This window comes from Bison bison, unplaced genomic scaffold (genome assembly GCF_000754665.1).
Source record: "Bison bison bison isolate TAMUID 2011002044 unplaced genomic scaffold, Bison_UMD1.0 scf7180017864155, whole genome shotgun sequence".
Lineage (NCBI taxonomy): Eukaryota > Metazoa > Chordata > Mammalia > Artiodactyla > Bovidae > Bison > Bison bison.
This window is the reverse complement of record NW_011494727.1, coordinates 1,935,374-1,946,138: the sequence shown is the minus strand read 5'-3', so window position 1 is coordinate 1,946,138 and position 10,765 is coordinate 1,935,374. Positions and strand designations below refer to the sequence as shown.

At 55.6% G+C, this 10,765-nt stretch overlaps 1 protein-coding gene across 4 annotated transcripts in view; it reads left to right on the top strand.

The window, feature by feature from the left end:
• Positions 1-1,528: 1,528 nt before the first annotated feature.
• The window catches only part of UNC45A (unc-45 homolog A (C. elegans)), a 14,724-nt gene continuing 5,487 nt past the window's right edge, over positions 1,529-10,765 (top strand). For 2 of the 4 annotated variants that reach the window (XM_010841056.1, XM_010841057.1), the window contains exons 1-10: positions 1,529-1,610; positions 1,845-2,006; positions 2,193-2,229; positions 2,512-2,687; positions 4,626-4,718; positions 5,204-5,371; positions 6,512-6,680; positions 6,938-7,108; positions 8,171-8,342; positions 9,608-9,908. In XM_010841056.1, coding sequence (XP_010839358.1) covers positions 1,605-1,610; positions 1,845-2,006; positions 2,193-2,229; positions 2,512-2,687; positions 4,626-4,718; positions 5,204-5,371; positions 6,512-6,680; positions 6,938-7,108; positions 8,171-8,342; positions 9,608-9,908 — 1,455 coding nt within the window. In that variant the 5' untranslated portion in view covers positions 1,529-1,604. Of the gene's footprint in view, positions 1,656-1,844; positions 2,007-2,192; positions 2,230-2,511; positions 2,688-4,625; positions 4,719-5,203; positions 5,372-6,511; positions 6,681-6,937; positions 7,109-8,170; positions 8,343-9,607; positions 9,909-10,765 lie in introns of all 4 variants that reach the window. The other 2 variants (XM_010841054.1, XM_010841055.1) reach the window with 1 other exon arrangement.

Below are 10,765 nucleotides of genomic sequence, written 5' to 3'. Positions count from 1 at the left end.
TGCCTGCTCAGCCGGCCTCCCTCTCAGGTACAGCGCTCTCCTCTGCCCACCACCCCCTCCGGTACTTACTCTTTTAGCAGGTATAGGCTACTCTGGGGAGCTGGTGAGGAGAGAGAAAGCCTGCCTTTCTGATAATAGTTGGCCCCTTTTACTCTCCAAAAGGGATGAGTGGGATGTGGGTAGATCACTCCTACCTGTCTCCAGCCCCCCTCGCCCCTCCCTTCAGCTTTGGCCCACCACCCCCACCTGTGCCAGACCACCTGGGATGCTGACGGCCATCGCTACCCGGGTTTCTTCTGCCCTCGGCTCTCTGACACTCCGGAGGAAGCCTACTGCTGCCACACGCAGGCTGCAGGGGGCTTCTGCTGCACTCTGGCTGAATTTGAGGCCTTGAACCAGGTCAATCTGTCTGCCCTTCGGCCTCCTCCCATCTTCAGGTGAGAACGCCAACCCCAGAGCCCTGGAACGCTGACAGGGTGTTCCAGTATCTTGGACTCTGTTCCTAATTTCTGGGGTGGGAGGCTTGTAGTTTACAGATCTCAAACATAAAATCACCTAAATACATGATTACAAAACAATCTGTGAAGGAAAAGTTCAGGGGGCTGTGAGAATCGGTAACAGGGAGTCACTGTAGGCGTTGTGTGGTAGGTGGGGTTGGACGGGTGTCAATACTGAAAGGAGTATCTGGAGCAATCATGTATTATCAGTTCAGTCGCTCATTCGTGTCCGACTCTTTGCGACCGCATGGACTGCAGCACGCCAGGCGAGCTTGCTCAAACTCATGTCCATCGATGCCATCCAACCATTTCATCCTCTATTGTCCCCTTCTTGTCCTGCCTTCAATCTTTCCCAGCATGAGGGTCTTTTCCAATGAGTCAGTTCTTCGCATCAGGTGGCCAAAGTATTGGGAGTTTCAGCTTCAGCATCAGTCCGTCCAGTGAATATTCAGGACTGATTTCCTTCACGATTGACTGGTTGGATCTCCCTGCAGACGGGGTTTGATCAAACATGTATTATCGTCGGGGTTTTCAATCCTGAATCTGTCCGTGAATGACTTCAGGGTACCTGTGAGCTCCCTGAATTTGTATTTACACGTTCTGCACTTTTCTGGGTAGCTTTCTCCAGACTCTCGGCGGCTCTGTAACGCACATGAAGCGGCGAGAACGACTGGGGCCTGCATCCTGATACCCTCCTATCTCTCACAGGGGTCCGGGCCCGCTCCTAGCGCTGAGCCTTTACAGCCTGCTGCTCGTGGCCCTGATGACTGCAGACCTTGTGCATTTCTGCCGCGTTCGGGGCCAGGGCCGGGGCCAATGCCGAGACCTGAGCCCCAGCAGCGACCGGCGTCCCTCTAGGTCCTCCACCGCGCGCCCCCTGCAGGTCTCGGCGGGAACAGACTAAGCGCGCCCGGGGCTTCTTTGCGTCTGCGGACCGGGGCCGAGTACCGCCCCGCGCCTGGCGCGCCCTCTCCTTGGCCCCGCCCGTTCCCCGCCCCCGGCCTCTGACGCAAGACTGGGGCGGGGCAGCCGGCGGCGGATTCCCGAGCCTCCACCCACCCTACTCCAGAGACTGCGCCTGCGCGCGCCCGGGACGTCTGTCGCGCGATGACTGTGAGTGGTCCAGGGAACCCCGAGCCCCAGTCGGTCGGCCCCGGGGTGCGTACCCATTTACCCATCCCCCTGGGCTATCTCCACTTCTCACCTGCTCGGGCGATTGCCGGGCCGCCTCCTCCCTCTCAGTTTGGCCCTCCATGGGACTCGCCCACGACCCTCAGCGTCCTCTCCCAGTAGCTCCGCGACTCACCCTGAGCCCACCTGCGACGTTTCCACGCGTTCCCTCCACAGGCTAGCTCAGTGGAACAGCTGCGGAAGGATGGCAACGAGCTGTTCAAATGCGGGGACTACGAAGGTGCCTTGACGGCCTACACGCAAGCCCTGGGTCTGGGCGCAACGCCCCAGGACCAGGCCATTCTGCATCGGAACCGGGCGGCCTGCCACCTCAAGCTGGTGAGGGAGCCGGCTGCTCTTCCCCTCGCCTGCCCAGGCCTCTTTTGCCCACTCCGCCGGTGCTCGGGCCCCCACACTTGTCACATGGCCTTTGGGCCTTTAGGTGACTGGAGAACAACCCTGTTGCCCAGTTTTGCCCGAAAAAGGAGATGACCAGCAACTCAAGCCCTGTTCTTTCTGTTTCAGGAAGATTACGAGAAAGCAGAAACAGAGGCAACCAAAGGTAGGGGAATGAGGGCACTTGGGTGGAGCCGTGGGGCTTCTGGGGTGGGCAACCCTCACTTTTTCCTTTTCTTTTTACCCCTAAAACACATCTGCCTCCTTTTTTCTCTTCCACTTCCCTGGGCATCTCCTTTTCTGCAGCTACTCTGACCTTTTCTGAGGCTGAAATACTGAGCCCCACATCCATACCCCCACCTTCCTCTAGCCCTCGAGATCTTTCCCTACTGCTCTTGCTGGAGATGGTGGCCTCTCGGGTGCTGACAGAGCTCCTGTTTGTGCTCAGCCATCGAAAAGGACGGCGGGGACATCAAAGCACTTTACCGAAGGAGCCAAGCCCTAGAGAAACTGGGCCGCCTCGACCAGGCCGTCCTTGATCTGCAGAGATGTGTGAGCCTGGAGCCCAAGAACAAAGTTTTCCAGGAGGCCCTGCGGAACATCGCGGGCCAGATTCAGGAGAAGGTATGTGAGTAACTGGGAGAGCAAGGCATTGAGCAGTGGTAGAGGGGCACTGGAAAGTGGATCTGGAGCAAAGGTATAATCACATATCTCTGAAGAGGGGCTACTGATGGCAAATGACCTTATAGAAGGATGCACAACCTTGTCAGTGGTTGCGAAAAAGCACATTGAAAGAACAGCAAGGTGCTATTCTTTTCAGTGATCTGTTTGGCAAACATTTTTTAACGTTAAAAAAAAAATGTATGTTTATTTTTGGCTGCTTTGGGTTTTAGTTGCCGCACGCAGGATCTTTGATGCATTGTATGGGCTTCTCTCTATTGGTGCGTGGACTCCAGAGTGGGCGGGCTCAGTAGTTGTACGTGGGCTTAATTGCCACTCTGCATGTGAGATCATAGTCCCCTGACTAGGGATCAAATCCATGTCCCCTGCATTGGAAGGCAGATTCTTAACCACTCGCCACTGGGGAAGCCCCATGTGGCAGACATTTTAAAGTTCGTACACATTGCTAGAACGAGGGAGACAGACAGTTATAGGGTGAGGTTGGGGGGATCGTGGGCTTTTTCATGACTGCTTCCAGCTCCTTTGGGAGTCCTTTAGTACATCTGTCAAATTTGAGCATATACTGTGATTCAGTATGTTTTCTTTTTGCTGTCTTCCCTAGAGAAGCTTCGTCCATGTATGCAAGCAGGTGTGTGTATGTTTGTTTCAGCCTCGTTCGTCGTAATGAAAAATTGGAACTTGCCAAAATGCCCAGCAATAGGGGAACGGCTAAACAGATTGAGTCACATCCTTATTACAGATACCTACGTGTAGTTATTGAGAATAGGCAGGTGGTCATGCAAGGACGTGGAAAACGGACAGTGTGACATCATCTATGTTAAAACAATCCCCCGTATGTGCACCCAAAATAATACCATGTTTTTTTCCATGGGTACACTTGGGTATGTCATTACAAAGGAAAATCTTTTAAAAGAGAGACATCACAGTGATAACAGTGTGACTGCTAGGGAGAGGAACGGGCTTGCAGGGGCTTTTCAAAAGAGATTTTGCTTCACCTGTTCATTTTTTAAAATAAAGAGACGATGTTTGTATGATTCACATATTTAAAAATTGAGAAGAGAATCTAAAGAGCATCATTAACTATTTTCAAGTTGGAATTAGCCTGACAATTAGGTGTTAATATGCTGACCCAGTGGAAGCAAGTAATATGATGGCAGACACCTTATCAAAAGATTGAGACCTGGGGAAGCAAATTATTTTCCTCTCAGCGTCAGCTCTGTTTGATCTGCAGGGGCTGCCTGGAGCTCTGTGTTGAGAAGGATTAGGAAGCAGGTTGCCTGGGCCTAGGAGGGGACGGATCGGTGGTGTCTGCCATGGATGCAGGAGGGGCAGTGGGACACACGGGTTAGGCATGTGCGCTATCCACGCCCAGAACCCCAGGGAAGGAAAAGGCCTAGGATGAGGTTGGTCATCAGGTTATTTTAAAAATCCATCAAAAAGAGAATCCTTGACCTAAACAGAGTATCAGCAACTTCATCATGACTTGCTGGCTCCCTTGCAGGAGGTATAAATGCCGATTCAGTGCCATGGGCTGTGCACCCGGACTGCCACACAATGCATGGCCCCCTGGGAGTGGGTTTTCTTGTGGCTAACAGGACGCCACCCTTCTGAATGGCACTGCCTTCAGCATCGGCACCACTCCCTGCTGCCCAAGGAGGAAACAGCTCAGAGAAGGAAATAGCCCAGGGAAATTTGGGAGAGGCTGCCAGGCGAGTCTCTTCCTGCCCAAGGTAGCTGGGTGCGAGACCTGGGCCCAGACATCCATGCTGTGCCCTCTGGAGTCAGGAGCCAGGCCTGGGGAGGAGCTGGAGAGAACAAAGAGGAAATGAGTTGTCTGGGCCCAAGAGGCATTTGCTCCCATGCTTTGCTGGTTTGTCGTAGGTGAGATACATGTCCTCAACGGATGCCAAAGTGGAGCAGATGTTTCAGATACTATTGGACCCACAAGAAAAGGGCACCGAGAAAAAGCAAAAGGTAGAGATCTGGGCGAGTGGGGCGGAACTCCCCTAGTGCTGCCCAGCCCTCCCTGTGTGTGTGTGATGGCCAGGAGCCCCTGCTGGCCTGGTCTGCTGGCACGTCACTCCTTAGGTGGTGCCGCTGGGCTCCCAGAGCCTGAGTGGGGGCGCAGAGGGCCTGGGGCCTCAGTGTGGGCCACGGAGAGGGAGCCGGTGTCCCTGGAGCACCTACTGGTGCTCAGGTCTCATACCAAGAGCCAGGTGCACAGAGGCGTCTGAGTCACAGACTCTGCCTTTCAGGCTTTGCCAGGGACTTAAGACTCCATTTATGCTAACCATCAACTCCCAGAGCGAGCTCTTCCCTCTGCCTCCAGAGGGGGAAGCTGATGTTCAGAGTGGTGAAGTTCATGGCCAAGGCCCCCGAGCTCAGGGGCAGCAGTGAGGTTCAGGTGGTCTTCTCTCTCCGTGCCGTGTTCGTGTCATGATGTGCTTCCTTTGACGCAGGCATCTCAGAACCTCGTGGTGCTGGCCCGGGAGGATGCTGGAGCTGAGAAGATCTTCCGGAGCAACGGGGTTCAGCTCTTGCAGCGCCTGCTGGACACGGGAGAGCCCGATCTGATGCTGGCAGCCCTGCGTACCCTAGTCGGCATTTGCTCTGAGCACCAGTCACGGGTGGGTGTGGCGGAGGGTCTAGCTACTGTCTCTGACAGTCTGTCTGTCCATCCACTCACGTGGGCTCTTAGTTCCCTGACCAGGGATTGAAGCTGTGCCCCCTGCATTGGAACCACAGAGTCTTAACCACTGGACCCCCAGGGAAGTCCCATAGCTCTCAACTTACAAGGCAAAGTATAAGGAGACACATAACAAGAGAGACAACATTAAAATGACAAAAAGACCAACATGATTTGGGACAAAGTGAGGCCAAGAAAGAGTGTAAGCAGCCCGGGGACACCCTGAGCATGTGCATCAGAAGGCTCACAAGTGTCACCCTCGGCTCTTCTCAGAGGTGCCTGGTCACTGATGCCCTCCTTGTCCGTGTGGTAAAAGCACGCTGCTTGCAAAGAACAGGGCACCTGTCCTTCCCTCGCCACCAGGCTGGCATTTTGCTTGGACAGGGGTCCTCACAGTGTGTGACGTGGTGGGTCATGTGACCCACAGCGTCTTCACCATGGAGTCAGTGACCGGATATGCAGGGCAGGACCCTGAGATGGTTCTTCGTGGAGACTGTGGGTGTCCCACACACATGGTTCAGCCAGCACAGCCCTGTCCCAGGCTGGTGTCAGCAAGTCCCTGCTCTGGCTCTTGCCTGCACCAGCTGGACTTGGGGAACAAGGACTTGACCCTCAGTAGATTTTAGAGGAGCCCACAGTTCTAGATCAGGGGTGGAAATGTGAAACATTCTGTGAAAACTAGTCAGGCCAAGATCGGGCTCTGTTTCTGGGTCTCCCAGAACTAAAACTGGTAAAAGCACGTGAATTCTGCCCACCTCCTGCAGCCTTCCTGGGATCCCTTTGGGATCTTAGTTTCCCGATCAGGGATTGAACCAATACCCCTTGCAGTGGATACTCGGAGTCTTAACCACTGGACCGCCAGGGAGGTCCCTGGAGTGTTTTCTTTAGGAAGCCCTCCCAACAAGAGAATCCGGGTGTCACCCAGGTCTCACCCTCAGGCAGACCCACTGTGCCTTCTCGGGGAGCTGCTCTTTCCACTCACGTTTTCTCCCCTCTGACCACCCTCTGCGACCCCCAGTTAGGAATCACTGAAGCTGCCCTTTGCCAACTGGAAGCTCTGTCCACCTCTCTCCCCCACCAGACAGTGGCCACCCTGAGCGTGCTGGGAACCCGGCGGGTGGTCTCCATGCTGGGCGTGGAAAACCAGGCCGTGTCCCTGGCTGCCTGCCACCTGCTGCAGGTTATGTTCGATGCCCTCAAGGAAGGTGTCAAGAAGGGCTTCCGCGGCAAAGAAGGCGCCATCATCGTGGGTGAGTCGGTGGAAGCCAGTCTGTGTCCTGTGGGTATTGATGTCTTTGGGGGGAGCAGCCAAGGTGGCTGCACCTGCAGTTTGTTCGGGAGAAAGGCTTGTTGACGGTATCTCACTCTAGGTTCTAAGGACCTGGGGCACCTCTGGGGTAGGCTAGAAACCAGCACCCAGCTGCAGGTCCCCTCGCCTTACCAGGGAAGTTCAGAGTCAGACGGGGCTGGGCCACTGCAGAGCCAGTGAATGTCTTCCTGTTGCCAGATCCCGCCCGGGAGCTGAAGGTCCTCATCAGTAACCTCCTGGAGCTCCTGACGGAGGTGGGGGTCTCGGGCCAAGGCCGAGACAATGCCCTGACCCTCCTGATTAAAGTGGTGCCCCGGAAGTCTCCCAAGGACCCCAACAACAGCCTTACCCTCTGGGTTATCGACCAAGGTAGGTGACAGAGTTTGAAAAAGAGAAAGGTACTTCCCTGGCAGTCCCATGGTTAGGACTCTGCACTTTTACTGCCGAGGGCCTGGGTTTAATCCGTGGTTGGGCAACAATGATCCCATGTGGATCCCACGTGGCACAGCATATACATAAGTAAGTAAATAGAAATACAGATAGATAGGGCTTCCCTGGTGGCTCAGATGGTAAAGAATCCTCTTGCCGATGCAGGAGACATGGTTCAGTCTCTGGGTTGGGAAGATCCCCTGGAGAAGGGAATGGCAACCCACTCCAGTATTCTTGCCTGGAGAATCTCATGCACAGAGGAGCCTAGTGGGCTACAGTCCTTGGTCCTTAAGAGTTGGACACGACTGAGCAACTCACAGTTATTGGCCATATGCTTATAGGTAGGTAAATAAATAGACCAAGCATATGTGTGGCATGCTGCTCGGATGGCTGGGCCTGCGCGACCCCAGGAACGACTGCACCCAGCACGTGCGTCTGCGCCGAAGCCACATGTGCCCCGTGCTGGACGCTTCAGCCGTGTGCGTGTGCACCCGCCCACACGTCGAGCAGGCCCGTGAGCAGGTTAACAGGGAGGCTGGGCCAGCTTTCTGTGTCAAGTTCTTTTCATTGCGTGTGTGTTACTTCTGTACACGGGGGGAAAATTCTTACAGTTTAATATAGAAGTTCACACTTCTCCTTTCCCTAAAGAAGTATAAGGAAAGGTTGGCAGAGTCCCAGTGTGAGCACGCCTGTTGGGGGCTCATCTTTTCTTGTTATCCCAATGATCCTATGAGGCATGAGGTTATTTTCCCTGCAGTTTTGCAGCTGTGAGGAACCTCCCAGCTCCAGAGCATCCAGCTCCACAGGCAGGGCCAGCCCACAGGCCTTAAGTTCTGAGGTCCTTTGCTGACCCCAGACCTGCCCTCCCGCAGACAGCGGGTCCGCCAGCCCGATTCTGTGAGCCTGCCTGTACCCTGTGAGCTCGTGCGAGCCGAGACCTCTTCCCTTTGCCCATTGGGGTTGGAACTCGTGTTCTGCTGTCTGAATAGGGTGTCTTTTCAGGTCTGAAGAAGATCCTGGAGGTGGGGGGCTCTGTGCAGGACCCTCCTGGGGAGCTCACAGTGACGGCAAACAGCCGCATGAGTGCCTCCATTCTGCTCAGCAAGCTCTTCGATGACCTGAAGTGTGATGCCGAGAGGGAGAATTTCCACCGACTCTGTGAAAACTACATCAAGTAAGGGAGCCCTCCTGTAGCCAGGGCTCCCTCGAGAGCGCTGACTCTTTGGGGAGAAACAGCAGTGAAAGGTTTCCCATCAGAGAAACGGCCTTGGGGAGGACTTGTGAGAGTCAGAGCGGTCCCAAGGGTCACTTGTTGTTTCAGAGTCCCTCTGCAGGGATGTTCTTTCTTATTTATTTATACACTGCTTAGCGTATCAGATGGAGAAGGCAATGGCACCCAAGTCCAGTACTCTTGCCTGGAAAATCCCATGGATGGAGGACCCTTGTAGGCTGCAGTCCATGGGGTCACTAAGAGTTGGACACGACTGAACAACTTCACTTTCACTTTTCACTTTCATGCATTGGAGAAGGAAATGGCAACCCACTCCAGTGTTCTTGCCTGGAGAATCCCAGGGACCGGGGAGCCTGGTGGGCTGCTGTCTATGGGGTCACACAGAGTCGGACACGACTGAAGCAAGTTAGCAGCAGTAGCAGTAGCGTATCAGATCTATTCACCGACCAGGGCTCAAACCCATTCCCCTTGCTGTGGAAGCACAGTCTTAATTACTGGACCGCCAGAGAAGTCCCCAAGGATATTCTTTCTTATGTCAGTTCTCCTCCAGTGCAGCTGGCTCATTGCTAAAGAATCTGCCGGCCAGTGCAAGAGATGAAAGAGACACAGGTTCAATCCCTGGGTCAGGCAGATCTCCTGGAATAGGGAATGGCAGCCCACTCCAGTATTCTTGTCTGGAGAATCCCGTGCACAGAGGAGCCTGGCGGGCTAGGTCCATGGGGTCACAGAGAGTTGGACACGACTGAACACACACAAGCTCTCAAGCTGTCTAGTGCAGCTGATGTCCTCTAGCACGTGGCGTGCACCGAGCACACGCTGTGTGTCCATCCTGACACACCGGTGCTGCTTCACAGTCCTCACCCTTAAGGGCTGACAGCTAGGAGCAGACTGATGGTGACAAGTTATGGAGTGAGTGGCCCAAGTTCGGACCTCAGTGACCACAGGGAAGGAGACAGGGTGGCGTGGGTGACAGCCACTTGCGTTAGATGGCAGGTCATTGGGGGTGGGGATGGGGCTCAAATGAAAGCCTGGATGAAGAACCCCGGTGGCTGCCGTCCAGAGGGGTGGTGTCCTGGTCTTCCCGCTGGCAGCTTTTCTTGCTGTTGTTGCCCACATCCTGCAGATGCCTGGCCAGTGGAGGAGGCGGAGGGAAGGGCAGTCTTTTTGTGCTGGCTGTGATGCAACAGCTGCCGCCCTGTGCCCCGCAGGAGCTGGTTTGAGGGCCACGGGCTGGCCGGGAAGCTGCGGGCCATCCAGACAGTGTCCTGCCTCCTGCAGGGCCCATGTGACGCCGGCAACCGGGCCCTGGAGCTGAATGGCGTCATGGAGAGTGTGATCGCCCTGTGCGCCTCGGAGCAGGAGGAGGAGCAGCTGGTGGCCGTGGAGACCCTGATCCACGCAGCCGGCAAGGCCAAGCGGGCCTCATTCATCACAGCCAACGGCGTCTCACTGCTGAAAGATCTGTACAAGCGCAGTGAGAAGGACAGCATCCGCATCCGGGCACTGGTGGTGAGACGGGCAGGCCTGGGCTGAGCCAGCAGGCAGCCAGGCAGGGGGCCCTGGCTGGCCCGTGTCTCACAGTACAGCCTCAGCACATGCTTGGTGAAAATGGGGGATGTGCAGGGCCTTGTTAAAGGGCCTCCCTGATCACTCACGACAGTAAAAAAATCTGCCTGCAATGTGGGAGATCTGGGTTCCACCCCTGGGTTGAGAAAGTCCCATGGAGAAGGGAATGGCAACCCACTCCAGTATTCTTGGAGAATCCCATGGACAGAGGAGCCTGGTGGGCTACAGTCCATGGAGTTGCAGAGTTGGACACAACTGAGCAATTTTCACTTTCAGGGCCTTGTGAAGGCCAGAGCAGGGCCCTGGCTTCTCCTGGGGAGGAGGAGGAGGTGAGGCTTGGACAGAGAGGACCTCTAAGAATGCAGGGCAGCCTGGGCTGCCCACTGTGGGCGGTGGGAGCGGCTCTAGGAGGAGTTTGGAGGACACTCTAGGCCAGGCAGGTCCGGGGTCTGTGTGAACAGGCTGGGCTTCCAGGCAGCCCCCAGAGCTGGTGGTCTAGGGAACACCTGACCCCTGTGTGCCCGTTGCAGCCCTGCCCCTGGAGGAAGCCGGTCCTCCTCTTTGGGGCACCTCGTCCTGGGTTTCTCCCTCCCATGGGGGTCCTGGCCTTGGCTGAGGCACCTGTCTTCTCCCCACATGTATCTTAGCTCTGCCCGTCAAGAGCTTCCTTGGTGTGAGGTGGGAAGGAATAGAGCAAGGCGGGGGTGGGGCCCGGGCCAGCATGTGGTCAGCATGTCAGTCTCTCCCAGATGCTCTCACGTGGCCACCCTAGCAGCTGGTTCTGTGGCTTCCCAGGTGGC